We start from the raw sequence: 19,792 nt of genomic DNA, 5'->3' as shown, positions 1-19,792 counted from the left end.
CCAAGGAACTTATCTAAATGCATATTGAGCACTTTGAACCCCCAGGTGCTTCACAAATTGATCCATCAAAATGAAAAAGTACTTTTTTTTCACAAAATTTTTATTTTTGCCTCAATTTTTTTCATTTTCACATGGGCATCAGGGTAAAATGGATGCTAAAATTTATTGGGCAATTTCTCCTGAGTACACTGATACATCACATGTGGGGGTAAACCACTGTTTGGGCGCACGGCAAGGCTCGGAAGGGAAGGAGCGCCATTTGACTTTTTGAATGAAAAATTAGCTCCAATCGTTAGCGGACACCATGTTGTGTATTGAAGGTATGTAGTGTATGTCATGTTGGGGTGTGGTGTACTGTACGTCAGGTTGGGGTGTGTGGTGTAGTGTACACCACACACACACACCAACCTGACGTACATTATACCACACCACACACCAACCTGATGTACACTACGCCGCACACACCAACCTGACACACTACGTCAGGTTGGTGTGTGTGGTGTAGTGTATGTCAGGTTGGGGTGTGGTGTACTGTACGTCAGGTTGGGGTGTGTGGTGTAGTGTACACCACACACACACACACACACCAACCTGACGTACATTATACCACACCACACACCAACCTGATGTACACTACGCCGCACACACCAACCTGACACACTACGTCAGGTTGGTGTGTGTGGTGTAGTGTATGTCAGGTTGGGGTGTGGTGTACTGTACGTCAGGTTGGGGTGTGTGGTGTAGTGTACACCACACACACACACCAACCTGACGTACATTATACCACACCACACACCAACCTGATGTACACTACGCCGCACACACCAACCTGACACACTACGTCAGGTTGGTGTGTGTGGTGTAGTGTATGTCAGGTTGGGGTGTGGTGTACTGTACGTCAGGTTGGGGTGTGTGGTGTAGTGTACACCACACACACACACACACACCAACCTGACGTACATTATACCACACCACACACCAACCTGATGTACACTACGCCGCACACACCAACCTGACACACTACGTCAGGTTGGTGTGTGTGGTGTAGTGTATGTCAGGTTGGGGTGTGGTGTACTGTACGTCAGGTTGGGGTGTGTGGTGTAGTGTACACCACACACACACACCAACCTGACGTACATTATACCACACCACACACCAACCTGATGTACACTACGCCGCACACACCAACCTGACACACTACGTCAGGTTGGTGTGTGTGGTGTAGTGTATGTCAGGTTGGGGTGTGGTGTACTGTACGTCAGGTTGGGGTGTGTGGTGTAGTGTACACCACACACACACACCAACCTGACGTACATTATACCACACCACACACCAACCTGATGTACACTACGCCGCACACACCAACCTGACACACTACGTCAGGTTGGTGTGTGTGGTGTAGTGTATGTCAGGTTGGGGTGTGGTGTACTGTACGTCAGGTTGGGGTGTGTGGTGTAGTGTACACCACACACACACACACACACACACACCAACCTGACGTACATTATACCACACCACACACCAACCTGATGTACACTACGCCGCACACACCAACCTGACACACTACGTCAGGTTGGTGTGTGTGGTGTAGTGTATGTCAGGTTGGGGTGTGGTGTACTGTACGTCAGGTTGGGGTGTGTGGTGTAGTGTACACCACACACACACACACACACACACACCAACCTGACGTACATTATACCACACCACACACCAACCTGATGTACACTACGCCACACACACCAACCTGACACACTACGTCAGGTTGGTGTGTGTGGTGTAGTGTATGTCAGGTTGGGGTGTGGTGTACTGTACGTCAGGTTGGGGTGTGTGGTGTAGTGTACACCACACACACACACACACACCAACCTGACGTACATTATACCACACCACACACCAACCTGATGTACACTACGCCGCACACACCAACCTGACACACTACGTCAGGTTGGTGTGTGTGGTGTAGTGTATGTCAGGTTGGGGTGTGGTGTACTGTACGTCAGGTTGGGGTGTGTGGTGTAGTGTACACCACACACACACACCAACCTGACGTACATTATACCACACCACACACCAACCTGATGTACACTACGCCGCACACACCAACCTGACACACTACGTCAGGTTGGTGTGTGTGGTGTAGTGTATGTCAGGTTGGGGTGTGGTGTACTGTACGTCAGGTTGGGGTGTGTGGTGTAGTGTACACCACACACACACACACACACCAACCTGACGTACATTATACCACACCACACACCAACCTGATGTACACTACGCCGCACACACCAACCTGACACACTACGTCAGGTTGGTGTGTGTGGTGTAGTGTATGTCAGGTTGGGGTGTGGTGTACTGTACGTCAGGTTGGGGTGTGTGGTGTAGTGTACACCACACACAAACACCAACCTGACGTACATTATACCACACCACACACCAACCTGATGTACACTACGCCGCACACACCAACCTGACACACTACGTCAGGTTGGTGTGTGTGGTGTAGTGTATGTCAGGTTGGGGTGTGGTGTACTGTACGTCAGGTTGGGGTGTGTGGTGTAGTGTACACCACACACACACACCAACCTGACGTACATTATACCACACCACACACCAACCTGATGTACACTACGCCGCACACACCAACCTGACACACTACGTCAGGTTGGTGTGTGTGGTGTAGTGTATGTCAGGTTGGGGTGTGGTGTACTGTACGTCAGGTTGGGGTGTGTGGTGTAGTGTACACCACACACACACACACACACACACCAACCTGACGTACATTATACCACACCACACACCAACCTGATGTACACTACGCCGCACACACCAACCTGACACACTACGTCAGGTTGGTGTGTGTGGTGTAGTGTATGTCAGGTTGGGGTGTGGTGTACTGTACGTCAGGTTGGGGTGTGTGGTGTAGTGTACACCACACACACACACACACACACACACCAACCTGACGTACATTATACCACACCACACACCAACCTGATGTACACTACGCCGCACACACCAACCTGACACACTACGTCAGGTTGGTGTGTGTGGTGTAGTGTATGTCAGGTTGGGGTGTGGTGTACTGTACGTCAGGTTGGGGTGTGTGGTGTAGTGTACACCACACACACACACACACACACACACACCAACCTGACGTACATTATACCACACCACACACCAACCTGATGTACACTACGCCGCACACACCAACCTGACACACTACGTCAGGTTGGTGTGTGTGGTGTAGTGTATGTCAGGTTGGGGTGTGGTGTACTGTACGTCAGGTTGGGGTGTGTGGTGTAGTGTACACCACACACACACACCAACCTGACGTACATTATACCACACCACACACCAACCTGATGTACACTACGCCGCACACACCAACCTGACACACTACGTCAGGTTGGTGTGTGTGGTGTAGTGTATGTCAGGTTGGGGTGTGGTGTACTGTACGTCAGGTTGGGGTGTGTGGTGTAGTGTACACCACACACACACACACACACACACACCAACCTGACGTACATTATACCACACCACACACCAACCTGATGTACACTACGCCGCACACACCAACCTGACACACTACGTCAGGTTGGTGTGTGTGGTGTAGTGTATGTCAGGTTGGGGTGTGGTGTACTGTACGTCAGGTTGGGGTGTGTGGTGTAGTGTACACCACACACACACACACACACACACACCAACCTGACGTACATTATACCACACCACACACCAACCTGATGTACACTACGCCGCACACACCAACCTGACACACTACGTCAGGTTGGTGTGTGTGGTGTAGTGTATGTCAGGTTGGGGTGTGGTGTACTGTACGTCAGGTTGGGGTGTGTGGTGTAGTGTACACCACACACACACACACACACCAACCTGACGTACATTATACCACACCACACACCAACCTGATGTACACTACGCCGCACACACCAACCTGACACACTACGTCAGGTTGGTGTGTGTGGTGTAGTGTATGTCAGGTTGGGGTGTGGTGTACTGTACGTCAGGTTGGGGTGTGTGGTGTAGTGTACACCACACACACACACCAACCTGACGTACATTATACCACACCACACACCAACCCGATGTACACTACGCCGCACACACCAACCTGACACACTACGTCAGGTTGGTGTGTGTGGTGTAGTGTATGTCAGGTTGGGGTGTGGTGTACTGTACATCAGGTTGGGGTGTGTGGTGTAGTGTACACCACACACACACACACACACCAACCTGACGTACATTATACCACACCACACACCAACCTGATGTACACTACGCCGCACACACCAACCTGACACACTACGTCAGGTTGGTGTGTGTGGTGTAGTGTATGTCAGGTTGGGGTGTGGTGTACTGTACGTCAGGTTGGGGTGTGTGGTGTAGTGTACACCACACACAAACACCAACCTGACGTACATTATACCACACCACACACCAACCTGATGTACACTACGCCGCACACACCAACCTGACACACTACGTCAGGTTGGTGTGTGTGGTGTAGTGTATGTCAGGTTGGGGTGTGGTGTACTGTACGTCAGGTTGGGGTGTGTGGTGTAGTGTACACCACACACACACACACACACACACACACCAACCTGACGTACATTATACCACACCACACACCAACCTGATGTACACTACGCCGCACACACCAACCTGACACACTACGTCAGGTTGGTGTGTGTGGTGTAGTGTATGTCAGGTTGGGGTGTGGTGTACTGTACGTCAGGTTGGGGTGTGTGGTGTAGTGTACACCACACACACACACACACACACACACACCAACCTGACGTACATTATACCACACCACACACCAACCTGATGTACACTACGCCGCACACACCAACCTGACACACTACGTCAGGTTGGTGTGTGTGGTGTAGTGTATGTCAGGTTGGGGTGTGGTGTACTGTACGTCAGGTTGGGGTGTGTGGTGTAGTGTACACCACACACACACACACACACACACACACCAACCTGACGTACATTATACCACACCACACACCAACCTGATGTACACTACGCCGCACACACCAACCTGACACACTACGTCAGGTTGGTGTGTGTGGTGTAGTGTATGTCAGGTTGGGGTGTGGTGTACTGTACGTCAGGTTGGGGTGTGTGGTGTAGTGTACACCACACACACACACCAACCTGACGTACATTATACCACACCACACACCAACCTGATGTACACTACGCCGCACACACCAACCTGACACACTACGTCAGGTTGGTGTGTGTGGTGTAGTGTATGTCAGGTTGGGGTGTGGTGTACTGTACGTCAGGTTGGGGTGTGTGGTGTAGTGTACACCACACACACACACACACACACACACCAACCTGACGTACATTATACCACACCACACACCAACCTGATGTACACTACGCCGCACACACCAACCTGACACACTACGTCAGGTTGGTGTGTGTGGTGTAGTGTATGTCAGGTTGGGGTGTGGTGTACTGTACGTCAGGTTGGGGTGTGTGTGTGGTGTTGTGTATATCAGCCTGGTGTGGGTGACTTCTGTAGTGGAATATCAGGATGTGGCTAGTCCACGGACGTGTGATGAATTCTGAAGCATTCATTCAAACACAGTGCCGGTTTGTCGGGACACGTTTCACATTGGAAACGAGATTCCCTTCTTATCCCCCTTTTATAGCACACCCGACACCTTTTTTTTGCTCTCCCCTCACAGGGAAAATGTTGCCCTGGTACCATACGGGATCCTTGAGTTCCAGGGGTGCTGGGGCCCGCTCCTTCCACGCCTCCAATCAGGGCCTTTATCACCGCCTCCTGGAACTGAAGGAAGGTGTTGTTGGTCTGACCTGCACATCGTGATAGCACGTATGCATTATACAGTGCCATTTGTACGATGTGCACAGCCAGTTTTTTATACCACACCTTCGTCTTCCGCATGGCACTATAGGGCTGGAGGACTTGATCAGAAAGATCAACTCCCCCCATGTGTTTGTTGTACCCCAGGGCACAGTCCGGTTTGTGGACCTGTGCTGGGGTACCTCGAACGGTGGTGGCCGTGGTGCCGGGACCATGGATTGTGGTCAAGAAAAAGACGTCCTTTTTGTCTTTGAACTTGACCGCAAGCATGTTGCCGCTACATTGGGCCCGGCTCTCACCCTTCGGGAGAACCTGCTCAATTAGCGACAAAGGGAGACCCCTCTTGTTTCTGCGCACAGTACCGCAAGCGACGGTAGCTCTGGCAGAGAGGGATTGAAAGAGTGGGATGCTTGTATAAAAGTTATCAACGTACAGATGGTAACCTTTATCAAGCAGTGGGTGAACCAAATCCCACACTATTTTCCCACTCACCCCCAGAGCGGGTGGACATTCTGGGGGCTGGATACTGCTGTCCTTTCCTTGATAAACTCTAAAGCTGAGAGTGTACCCTGAGGTACTCTCACAGATCTTGTAGAGCTTTATCCCGTACCTCGCCCTTTTGCTTGGCAGGTACTGACGGAACTGAAGCCGCCCTTTGAAGTGGACGAGGGATTCATCCACACAAATTTCTCTTTGGGGAGTGTACACTTCAGCAAACTTGTTGCTGAAGTGTTCGATGATAGGCCGAATTTTGAACAGTCTGTCAAAATTCGGGTCACCGCGGGGAAGGTTGTCAGTGTTATCCCTAAAATGGAGAAATTTATGAATCGCCTCAAAACGTTTGCGATTCATAACCATGCCATATATTGGAGTTTGATATAAAATATCAGTACTCCAGTATTGGCGAATTTCTGGTTTCTTCACAATCCCCATGTGAAGGACCAGTCCCCAATATTTCATCATTTCTACGGAGTCAACGGGATTCCAAGTAGTAAATGATGAACTTGGGTTTTGGGCAAAAAATTGCAGGGCGTATAAGTTTGTTTGCTCCACCATGAGACTGACAATTGACTCCGAAAAAAAGACTTTGAAAAAGTCTATTTCCCTGAGGTTGGCAGTCTCAAATTGGATTCCTGATTGGGGAATGAAATCAGGAATCCGTGGAGCAAAGTTTTCAGGGACGGGGGTCCAGGTGGGGGCACTAGTGCTAGGTTGGGCGTGACTAGCACTAGGTTGGGGGATACTCACCCTTGGCTGTGTGTCTCCTCCGCTGGGCTCCGGCTCTCCTCTTCTGGGCTCCGGCTCTCCTCTCCTGGGCTCCGGCTCTCCTCTCCTGGGCTCCGGCTCTCCTCTCCTGGGCTCCGGGCGATTTCTCGTCCTGCGACATCTTGTGGGTGGCGAGTCCGTGTCACTGGAGGAGGAAGAGGGGGAGGAATACAGAAAAGTAGGGTCCTCACCCTCACTATCAGCGTCGGAGGCAAGAAAGGAATATGCCTCCTCAGCTGAGTACAGCCTTTGTGACTGGGATGACTGGGATGAGCGGGACATTGTGTGTGTGGTGTGTGTGCGTGTGTAAAAAAAATCCAAACTTTATTATAGTGTTGCGTGTGCGTGTGTATGTGCGAGTGTTTGGTGAAACTCTTCTGCAGGAGGAGGCTGTCAGGCGCGCGGGGGGGCTGTCAGGCGCGGGGGGGCTGTCAGGCGCGGGGGGGGGGCTGTCAGGCGCGGGGGGACAGGAGGGGACTGAGGAGATGCAGCGTCAGATGGAGATGAAGCTGGCAGCAGCAGGTGATCAGGGGGGGCAGGGGGTGATCGGGGGGGCAGGGGGTGATCAGGGGGGGCAGGGGGTGATCAGGGGGTGATCAGGGGAGCAGGGGGTGATTAGCGGTGATCACTGAAAAGGGTGATCACCAGGGGAGGAGGGGCTGACAGACTCAGGGGGCGGTAGGCGAGATGAAAACGCAGCAGCAGCAGCAGGTGATAAAGGGGGGCAGAGGGGTGATCAGGTGGACGGGGGGGGGGGGCAAGGGGTGATCAGGGGGGGCAGGGGGCGAACAGGGGGGGCAGGGGGTGATTAGCGGTGATCACTGAAGAGGGTGATCACCAGGGGAGGAGGGGCTGACAGACGCAGGGGGCGGTAGGCGAGATGAAAACGCAGCAGCAGCAGCAGGTGATAAAGGGGGGCAGAGGGGTGATCAGGTGGACGGGGGGGGGCAAGGGGTGATCAGGGGGGGCAGGGGGCGAACAGGGGGGGCAGGGGGTGATTAGCGGTGATCACTGAAGAGGGTGATCACCAGGGGAGGAGGGGCTGACAGACGCAGGGGGCGGTAGGAAAGACGAAAATGCAGCAGCAGGTGACAAAGGGGGGTGATCAGGTGGACAGGGGGGGCAGGGGGTGATCGGGGGGGGGGTAGGGGGTGATCAGGGGGGCAGGGGGTGATTAGCGATGATCACTTTAGAGGGTGATCACCAGGGGAGGAGGGGCTGACAGACGCAGGGGGGCGGTAGGAGAAAAGAAAGTAGAGCAGCAGCAGGTGAGATAAAGGGGGGCAGGGGGGGTGATCACCAGAGCAGGGGGTGATCAGGGGGGCAGGGGGGAGGGAGCAGAGGTTGGGGGGAGTGGAGGACAGGAGAGTGGAGGTACCTGTCCTCAGCAGCAGCGGTGGTGCAGGCGGTAGCAGTGGGGGAGGCGGCAGTAGCGGCAGCGGCAGCGCTTTGAAGAGGTCTGCAGCAGCGGCGGCGGCGATCGCGGTGTCTGGGGGGGCAGGTGAACAGTCGGGCACCTCGCTCCTCAGCTTCCACGGATGGGATGAAGCTGAGGAGCGAGGCAGACACTGTTTATCTCCGCCCCTCCACATCTGATTGGAGTGCAAGCGTCACATGGACGCTAGCTCCAATCAGAGCTGGAGGGGGTTAAAAAAAGGTCGCCAGGAGCGATCGTAAACCCGGGGGGGCAAAGCCACCCCCCCCGGGGTGAAGTACAGGTCCCCCTGCACCTGCGGGTACGGTGACATTTGAATGACCCCGGTCACCGGACCCGCAGGGAAGCATTCCCGCCATGACGCCACATAGGCGTCATGGGTCGGATTGGCACCGACTTTCATGACGCCTATGTGGCGTCATGGGTCGGGAAGGGGTTAAGGAAGCATAGGGAATAAGAATCACCACAAATGTTTAAATTCTGACTTTTTATTGGTGCCTCTTTCATAACTTTCAGTGATTACCATCACTACTGGTGTAATGTATACTGAGATATCAGTGAAGTGACTTGTTTTCCTAATTTTTGCATAAAATACTGGTAGCGATGTGCCTTTTTAGAACTATTATGTATAATGACTCGCTGCTTGTGCTTTACTATCACCATTGTGGATGCTAAACTTGTAGTAACATATGTTGCGATTACTAGTCTGTATTTGTAGTGAGGTTCCTTACCATCACCATTGTATATATAGTATTATTAGTGAGGTACCTTACTATCAGCATTGTATATATAGTATTAGTGACCACATTCCGTCACATCTCTTCCAGTCCCTTTCCCCTGCTGTCACCTCTCACCTAACAAAAATATTCAACCTCTCTCTCTCTCTTCCAGTATCTTTCCCTCCTCATTTAAGCATGCCATCATACATCCATTACTTAAAAAAAATCCCTCGACCAAAACTGTGCAGCTAATTATAGACCTGTCTCTAATCTTCCCTTCATCTCTAAACTCCTCGAACGCCTGGTCCACTCCCGTCTTACCCGCTATCTCTCAGATAACTCTCTTCTCGACCCTCTTCAATCTGGCTTCCGCTCTTTACACTCGACTGAAACTGCCCTCACTAAAGTCTCTAATGACCTACTAACAGCTAAATCTAATGGTCACTACTCCATGCTAATTCTCTTGGATCCTTCTGCAGCATTCGGCACTGTGGATCATCAGCTCCTCCTCACTATGCCCGCTCCATCGGCCTCAAGGACACCGTTCTCTCCTGGTTCTCCTCCTATCTCTCTGACCGATCCTTGACTGTATCTTTTGCTGGTTCCTCCTCTCACCTTCCCCTTACTGTTGGGGTTCCTCAAGGATCAGTCCTAGGCCCCCTCCTCTTCTCTTTGTATACTGCACCTATTGGACAAACAATCAGTAGGATTGGTTTCCAGTACCATCTCTATGCTGACGACACTCAATTATACACTTCTTCTCCTGATATCTCGCCTGCCTTTTTAGAAAACACCAGCAAGTATCTTACCGCTGTCTCTAATATCATGTCCTCCCTCTATCTGAAACTGAACCTGTCAAAAACTGAACTCCTTGTGTTTCCTCCCTCTACTAATGTGCCTATGCCTGACATTGCCATCTCTGTGTGTGATTCCACCATTACTCACAAGCAACATGCCCGCTGCCTTGGGGTCATACTTGATTCCGAGCTTTCATTCACCCCCCACATCCGATCACTGGTTCGCTCTTGTTATCAGCACCTCAAAAACATTTCTAGAATTTGACCTTTTCTTACTTTCGACTCTGCAAAAACTCTTACCGTTTATCTTATTCATTCTCGTCTGGACTATTGTAACTCTCTAGTAATCGGACTCCCTCTTACCAAACTTCCCCCTCTCCAATCTGTCCTGAATGCTGCTGCCAGGATCATATTCCCCACCAATCGTTATACCGATGCCTCTACCCTGTGCCAGTCATTACACTGGTTACCCATCCACTCCAGAATCCAGTACAAACTTATTATCCTTATCCACAAAGCACTCCATGGCTCAGCACCGCCCTACATCTCCTCCCTGGTCTCAGCCTACCACCCTACCCATGCTCTCCGTTCTGCTAATGACCTGAGGTTAGCATCCTCAATAATCAGAACCTCTCACTCCCGTCTCCAAGACTTTTCACATGCTGCGCCAATTCTTTGGAATGCACTACCCAGGTTAATACGATTAATCCCCAATTCCCACAGTTTTAAGCGTGCCTTAAAAATGCATTTATCCTGCATGACCTACCATCTCAACGCATTAACCTAACTATCCCTGTGTGGCCCATTCACAAAAAAATAAATAAATAAAAACCTTAAACCATAATCAGGTTCCTTGCATCATGTTCTCATACGCTTTATGCATTTAATTAGCCCTCTGTGTCTGTACTGTTACATAATTAGGCTGTTAACTGGTTCATGCAGCTTTACATGAACACTTGATTCTTACATTATGGTTGGTCCAAACAGCGAAAGCAATTGTTACCATCCTCCTCTCGTTTCTCCCCTTTTTCCTCATAGTTTGTAAGCTTGCGAGCAGGGCCCTCACTCCTCTTGGTATCTGTTTTGATCTGTGTTTATTGTTATGCTGTAATGTCTATTGTCTGTACAAATCCCCTCTATAATGTAAAGTGCTGCTGAATATGTTGGCGCTATATAAATAAAATTATTATTAGTGGTAGTAGTAGTAGTAAGGTTCCTTACTATCGCCATTGTATATACAGTATTAGTAGTGAGGTTCCTTACTATCACCATTGTATATATAGTATTAGTAGTGAAGATCCTTACTATCACCACTGTATATAAAGTATTAGTAGTGAGGTTCCTTACAATCACCATTGCATATATAGTATTAGTAGTAAGGTTCCTTACTATCGCCATTGTATATACAGTATTAGTAGTGAGGTTCCTTACTATCACCATTGTATATATAGTATTAGTAGTGAGGATCCTAACTATCACCATTGCATATACAGTATTAGTAGTGAGGATCCTACTATCACCATTGCATATACAGTATTAGTAGTGAGTAGTTTTGAACATTCTGATACTGAAATATCGGGTATCGACCGATACTCGCTGTATCGGAGTTCCGATACTGAGTTACGATACTTTTAGAATATCGAATACCGGAATTGGAAGTTACCATAATGCAATGAGCCAGTTTGATTTTATTCAGCCAATGAGGATCCTAAGAAGTGTGGGCAAATCCTGTTAGGCATGTTAACTAATGGCATGGCTGTGATTGGCTGCTGAAATAATGTCATGATGCACTATAAAAGCCGCCGCCGCAATTTTGGGTTCACTCTGCTGTGAATTTACTTAGGGACAGGACACTACTGTTCTGACTCTGAGTGACAGTTTGAGCTAGCGATTTGCTTTATTGTGCTTTACCCAGGCAACTTTAGCAAAAGGTGTGTGAGAAGCTTTCTTTTGCCTTGCAGCGCTGTTCACGGCTGTCTGCGAGGTCTCTGTGTGTGAGTGCAGCTCACGCTGTAATGTGTTCTGCAGCCACCTCTGGTTGTAGTCCACTCAGCGTGCATCACTGCCTTATACATTGTCCTTTTTTGCATTAGTGCTGCTCATTTCTCCTGATTTCTCCTATTAGTGTGGCTCCATCAGTATCCAGCTAGATTGCTTGCAAACACTATATAGGAGTAGATAGAGTTCTCTGCACTGTTCACGGCTGTCTGCGAGGTCTCTGTGCGTGAGTGCAGCTCACAAGTGCAGCAGGAGGCAATTTCTCCTGCTCTGTCCACATTCACACTACTACTGATTTTAAACTTACTCCAATTAGGCCTCTGTCTCCACTCTGTTTCTAGTATTTACCCTGGGCTCCAACACCGCCAGTTGCTGCTCAGAAGTGCCATCTGCACAGTCAACACATGCTCCAGTGTTATTGGGGTTCAGTAATGTCAGCTGATCCCCTGCTGTGTGTCTGACAATTTCTCCTGCTCTGTCCACATTCACACTACTACTGATTTTAAACTTGCTCCAATTAGGCCTCTGCCTCCACTCTGTTTCTAGTATTTACCCTGGGTTTCCGCACCATCAGCTGTTTCCCGGCAGTGTCTTTGGCACAGGTACTCCCTCCTGCCCAGCCTGGTTCCAGCACGCCAGCTGTTTCCGGGTAGTGTCAACGTCACTTTGCCTCCAATATGTTGACCTGTCGTGTTGCAGTCGGGTTAGCCGACTCTATGGTGCCTGCAGTTTAGGTGCTTCCTATGTGGGCTGTGGGATCTGGCAATGAAGGCTGGTTCCATAGTGCCAATATGACAAGCACCCCCTGTAGGACTGTGGGTTTCGGTAACTCCAGCCGGCTCGCGGCCTTGCAACTTTTTTTTCGTATGTACCTTCTGCTGCCTATCTGAGTTCCAGTACCATTAGCTGATTCTTTGGAAGTCAATCTTGAATATGTCCCCCTAGGTTTCAGTAACATCAGCTGGTTCGAGGCAGTGCTTTTGGATTAGGTGCCTCCTTCTCGGTATCCGAGTTCCACCAATGTCTGCTGGTCCTTGGTAGTGCTTTCTGGCACAGGTACCTCCTGCTTAGTAACCGAGTTCCAGTACCATCAGCTGGTCCTCGGTAGTTCCATTGGCTCTTGTACCTTCTGCTACCCATCTAGGTTCCAGTACTGTCAACTGGTTCTCTGCAGTTCCTCAGCCTTCTTGTACCTTCTGCTACATTTCCAAGTTCAAGCTTTTTTAAATGGTTTTTGGTAATCACTCTGGATCTCCCTGATGACGACCCTAAAGACGACGACCCTGAAGACCACCCCAAAGAAGATGATGACCCGAAGATGACAACCATGAAGACGACCCAAAAGACCACCCCGAAGAAGACGAGGACCCCGAAGATGACGACCCTGAAGACGATGACCCTGAAGACCACCCCGAAGAAGACGATGACCCCGAAGATGACGACTCTGAAGACGACGACCCTGAAGGCCACCCCAAAGAAGACTTCGACCCCGAAGATGACGACCCTGAAGACCACTCCAAAGAAGACCAAGAAGATGACCCTGAAGAAGATGACCAAGAGGACAAAGAACAAGAAGACAACCACCAAGATACAAAAAAAACAAGAGACAGAAGACCAAGAAGCAGAAGAACAAGAAGCTGCAGTACAAAAAGCAGAAGAACATTAAGCATAAGACTAAAAAACAGAGCAACAGATATTATCTAAATTATAAGCAGAAGAAGACTAAGCAGTGTATCGGGGAGAGTCCGTTCCTCCTCGTGGTGCCCCTGGAAAATACCTGCTGCTGCAGGCCAAACTGAGCGCGGACAAATCCTGTTGTAAATCTTTTGTGACAGGCAGAACGGAAGGTGTAATCTTCAAACTTTTATAGACAACAACTACAGGAATGCCTGTCACAAATAAGAATATGATGAAGAAGGAGAATATGAAGAAGAATAATAGTTGAATAAGAAGAATATGAAAAATGTAAAAAAAAAAAGAATAATAGGAAGAAGGTGAAGAAGAAGAAGATGAATAAGGTGAAGAAGAAGTTGATGAAAAATATGCTGCTGCTGAGGATGATGAAGGAGAAAATGTGGGAGAAGTAAAAAAGAAGGTGAAGAGCATGGAAGTAGTGAAATATAAATATCTGACAAAATATAAAAAAGCTTAACATAGTCAATATCTTTGTAACTCCGAACGTCTTAAAAAAAAATTTAATTCCTGCTATTCAATTTGATTGGGCTAAACCTCTATGCCTTTAATGTCTCCTCCACCTCCCCCAATACATTCTACATTATTCTTAGTTGTTTTCCTTCATGTAGAATTAACCTACAAGGAAAGAAAGGGTATATTTTCATTCCGATATTTGTGTCCCATTGACTTGCATTGGTTTCCGGTATCGGAATCGGCGATATCCGATATTTTTTTGGTATCGGTCCAATCCAATCCAATATTTCCCGATATCGGAAGGTATCGCTCAACACTACTAGTGAGGTTCCTTAAAAGCACCATTGTATATACAGTGCCTTGCGAAAGTATTCGGCTCACTGCAACTTTTCAACCTTTTCCCACATATCATGCTTCAAACATAAAGATACCAAATGTAAATTTTTGGTGTAGAATCAACAACAAGTGGAACACAATTGTGAAGTTGAGTTAAATGTATTAGTTTTTCTTCATTTTTGCGGAAAATCAAAAACTGAAAAGTGGGACGTGCGATATTATTTGGCCCGTGTAACTTAATACTTTGTTGCACCACCTTTTGCTGCGATTACAGCTGCAAGTCGCTTGGGGTATGTCTCTATCAGTTTTGTACATCAAGAGACTGAAATTCTTGCCCATTCTTCCTTGGCAAACAGCTCAAGCTCAGTGAGGTTTGATGGGGATCGTTTGTGAACAGCAGTTTTCCGCTCTTTCAACAGATTCTTGATTGGATTGAGCTCTGGACTTTGACTTGGCCATTCTAACACCTGTATACATTTATTTGTGAATCATTCCATTGTAGATTTTGCTTTATGTTTGGGATCATTGTCTTGTTGGAAGACAAATCTCTGTGTCAGTCTCAGGTCTTTTGCAACTTTTGCAGAAAATTGGTCCAGAAGACTGAAAATAGGCCAACATCAATATTAAAGGAGCTGCAGGAATTACTGACAAGTATTGGTTGTGTAGACATGCAAAAACAATCTCCCATATTTTTAATGTCTTGACTCTGGGGTAGGGTGGCAAGACTGAAGCTTTTATATACAGAAAATAATGAAAACATACAAGTTCAGCTACGTTTTCCAAAATCTACTTCAAGTCTGTCAAAAGAATTTGGAAAAACGTGTTATGATCTGATGAGACCAAGTTTGAACTTTTTGGCCAATATTCCAAAAGGTATATTTGGTGCGAAGCCAACACTGCGCATTACCAAAAGAACATCTTACCCACAGTGAAGTATGGTGGAGGCAGTGTTATGCTGTGGAGCTGTTTTTGAACAGCTGAAACTGTTGTTTTAATCAAGGTGGAGGGTGTTAGGGGTCGAGTTCCCACCTCTGCACAGGGGGAATCTCAGGCCATCTCCGCTGTGGTCTCCCATTCTTCTTCTGCTGCAGTGGAGCCTGCTCAGCGGAGATGTCGGTCCCAGCGTCTTGCTCAGTCTCACTCTGTGCAAAGGGTTACTGCTTCTTTTACAGCTTCTGCCATTGAAGCCAGTGCTGGGCAGCAGCGAGCAGACGCTTTTGGGACTAAGTCCTGCTTTTCCTCAAGGGTCACATGCTCAGATACTGCAGCAGATCCCATTGGTCCTCCAGGAAGGTCCTGAAGGTGCTCAACGTCTGTGGCAGCCTCCCATTGGTCCTTTTGGGAAGGTCCTGTACATGCTGCAGCTATGAAAAATTTGCATGACCGCACGGCCATGCGCTAGTGTACATTTGTATACATGTGTGTGTTGATGAGTGCAAGTCGTTCTTAAATATCCCTTCCCTATTGTATGACTGTTCGCATATGGTGTATGGCTGCTATCTAGCACCCGACTGAACTCTCAGCATCATAACACACAAAACAGCATCTACTACTGTGACCGCCAGTATGGCGCCACGCGGCATTAGAGCGCTTCCTTAGCCCATGTCTGGGTGGTTAGTGGCGTCCACCAGTACAGCACAGTTCACACTCTTGTGCTCAAAATTATTATTTCTATTTATCTCTTACACCCAGTAGCGGTGTCGAGTGCAAGTAGTCTAGACAGACTCAAATCCCGAGTCTTGGGACTGAGTTCGGTGACTTCTTGCTTGCGCTCTTTTGTGACTTAACAGGGTTCGCTTCCACCGCCATATAGCGCTGCCATTTGCTAGCAGCAGGTTCTCACCTGCACGGTGGACCCCGGACTGCGAACGCACCTAATAACATCTCACCTTTTACTCGGTGCGTTCCGCCAGTCCTAACAGAGTGAATTTTTTTAAAAAGCTGACGATGAAAAGAAATTTCACATTTCAGCATGACAACGACCCTAAGCATACTTCCAAATCATCAAAAGAATGGCTTTGCCAGAAAAAGATCAAAGTTTTGGAATGTACCAGCCAATGCCCAAACCAAAATAAAATTGAAAATCTGTGGGTGACATGAAGTTGGTGTTGTACACAGGAAATGGCAATCTGAGAGGTTTGAAGCTACTACACGGAAGCTTGGGCAAACATTTCCAATAGATGTCCCATGCTGATAAACGCCTACCCAAAAAGATTGAATGCTGTCATAAATTCAAAGGGTATTTCAACAAATTGGGGTAGCACAGTGGCTCACTGTTGCTTTGGAGAGCTGGGTTCAAATCCTCCAAAGGACAACATCTAGAAGGTGTTTCTATGTTCTCCCAGTGTTTGCGAGAGTTTCCTCCGGGATCTCCGGTTCCCTCCCAAATTCCAAAGACATACTGATAGGGAATTTGGATTGTGAGCCCCAATGGGGACAGCAACGATCATGTCCGTAAAGCACTGCAGAATTTGATGGCGCTATACAAGCAAAGCATAATAATTATTATTAATAAATACAATTATTAGTTTAAGGGTGTGTATATTTGTACAATCACATTATTTTACCTGTTGATTTTTATTTTTACTGTTTGTTTTTCAATGAATTTGTACAGATTATTTGCGAAACTAAAGGTGGAAAAAGTTCTGAAATGATTTCCCTTGTTATGATTTTTTACATGAAAAAAACTTGGCAACTTAACAGGTGTGTGTAGACTATTAATATCCACTGTACAATCGATTTGCTCATCTCTAATATATAGCGATGGCAGTGAGATGTTTTATTATCACCATTCTGTAGTATTCGTGAATAGGGTCGTTCTCAAGTATAATAAATGAATGAACTGTGCACCCGGTCTAGCACAAACACAAAAAGTATCAAGATTCATGTATTCCTGTTCATTTCACTGACATAGCAAGATGTGAAACATGTAATTATATATCTGTAATCCGATCCTGCTTTTGCCCTTAATATTATGTGAAATGAAAAAAAAAAAAAGACACGGAAGTGTCCGGACCGACATAAACTGCGTCTGATCCTGTTACGAAAGAGAATACCATTACTTTCTAATTAAAAAGGAAAACTATTTATGTCTCCGCGTGTGAAGTTTCTCCTTCACATGTTGCAGTCTTCGCTTTCCCCGTAGAATGATCTATCGATGAAAGATTTCTTTCAAGTCTTAACACTTTTTAAAATGCATGAAGGTTCTTGTCTTCTTGCAGCAAATCAAACATATTTTCAAAAACCAACTTTAACATGATGTTTCCAGAGAATGCATAATAAAGATGTCCCCGATAGCAAATATACGTATTCAATACATAGAGTCCAGCTCGGCGGTCACACAATCCATACCTGTGATGGAACTGTCCAGATTGTCCATACTAGACCCTGGAGTATGTTCTAGTCCTCGGAGAGGTCGGCTCATGCCATCTTCATGATCCTCTTCTCTAGGATCCGGTAGATCTTTCTCTAGATCGGATATAAAAGCTCCTGACACATATCCCATTGGAGGGATGGACGCCAATGGCGGCTGGCTATTGCTCTGTAAGTGCCTGGAGGTTGAAAAATAGAATATCATGTCACAAAAGTCTCCATTTTGAACTACTGGCAGCAGCGAGGCCGAGACCAGATTGACACGTTAAATTATCAATTACATGCAGATTAGCTGGACAGAGTGACGCTCATATATTTATAAGGAAATGGCTTTTGGTTCATGAATTATTCATTTTTTGAGGGTGAGATTGAATCGTTAGCTATAATTGAGGTATTAAAAATTTGTGTTCTCTCATCTCATGAGCGGTGTGCTTCGTATCGGGGAAAATACAGAAAGTCCTACAGTCCAATATACGCTTACACATATTTTTGAACATATTTGTCCAGGATTACAATATCTTTTTTTTCATAGAAACAACACCACCCTTGCTCATAGGCTATGTCTGGCATTACAGTTTCGCTCCATTCAGCTGAATGTGCTTAAGCTGCAAGATCTGACACAGCAATTAGTATGGAATAGCGCTGTTTCCAAAAAAGAAAAAAAAGCAGATTTATTCTAAATCCAGATTTTAAATTTTTCGATGTCAGCATTCAATATAAAAGAATATGAATGAATTAATAAATTCCGCTTAGATCCTGGTAGGCTTCGATATTTCCCCCATTCTATATATGGTGCCAGAATGCACATCATGTACTTTCTTCATACATAAGTAGAACTTTTATTATCTGTGCCCAAATAAGATAGAGCCTCCTATTTAGGAGGTATTTTCATGCCTTTCATATGCTCGGTTAGTTACATAAAGTTTCACTTCCTTTGTTCAAATGAAGCAGGTGGAGATTGCCGTTCCCCAGAGCCTGTGAGGAACCACTTCTTGGACAACCCTTTCTTGAATGCTCTACTCCCCAGTATAAAATAAAAATAACAGATACTCATCTAGATGGCATTACAGACCCTGTTCTCTCACTTTGTGAAAATGCTATTTGCATATCTTATTTCCCATGGTGCTTGGCATGCAGGAGCGGACACAGACAGAAGACATGCATGAACAAAATATGAGCCCTTTGCAGTCGAATATCTCATCATAAGACACAATTCCACAATTGGAAGGGGGTGTTGGCTCCTTCACACCTTGGGCCGCTGTGCGACTGCACAGGTTGCACCAATGGAATATACAAAAAATAGAAAAAGTGCCAATTTAGCTCACCGCTTATGTGTTAGAGATAAGAATCCCAGGAGACTTCTAGGGTACACAGTTTGGGGTCTGGTTGTGATGGACGGGATATGAACTGGTCTGGCTGTCAGGTCAAATAGCTCTCTTTGGTCAAAAATGGGATGTTCTCGAGCATCAAGGCTAAGAAGTTAAAACTTAGCCTTTAATCATATAGGATAAAACAAATTGGGAGAATATGCACATATTAGAAAAAAAACAAAAACATAATGCTTACGCGTTTTGGGTAGGAAAGCCCCAAGCCATGATTATGGGTTTTTCTACCCGAACCGTGTAAACAATATGGATTTCTTTTTTAATACATGTGGATTCTCCCAATTTTTTATCCAGTACAATTAAAGGTTAAGCTCTAACTACTAAGCTTCGTTGCCGGAGAGCATCCCTTTTTGCACAAATGGCTTGTCCACTGACTGCATGGCCTATAAGTTTTCCGATACAAGCTTGGTGGTGTTTTATAAGGATAAACTTTATGCCTTACACACCCCCTCCATTGAAGACCTCTCTCCCGGTCAACC

General features: G+C 47.2%; 1 protein-coding gene across 16 annotated transcripts in view; it reads right to left on the bottom strand.

Moving 5' to 3' along the window:
- The window catches only part of ROBO2 (roundabout guidance receptor 2), a 1,292,543-nt gene that overhangs the window by 24,894 nt on the left and 1,247,857 nt on the right, over positions 1-19,792 (bottom strand). For all 16 annotated transcript variants that reach the window (XM_077294049.1, XM_077294050.1, XM_077294062.1 and 13 more), the window contains one exon: positions 17,908-18,107. In XM_077294049.1, the coding sequence (XP_077150164.1) occupies positions 17,908-18,107 (200 nt within the window). The remainder of the gene's footprint in view (positions 1-17,907; positions 18,108-19,792) is intronic.

The sequence above is a fragment of the Ranitomeya variabilis genome, chromosome 3 (genome assembly GCF_051348905.1).
Source record: "Ranitomeya variabilis isolate aRanVar5 chromosome 3, aRanVar5.hap1, whole genome shotgun sequence".
NCBI classification, from domain to species: Eukaryota; Metazoa; Chordata; class Amphibia; order Anura; family Dendrobatidae; genus Ranitomeya; species Ranitomeya variabilis.
This window is presented reverse-complemented; position numbering and strand designations above follow the sequence as displayed.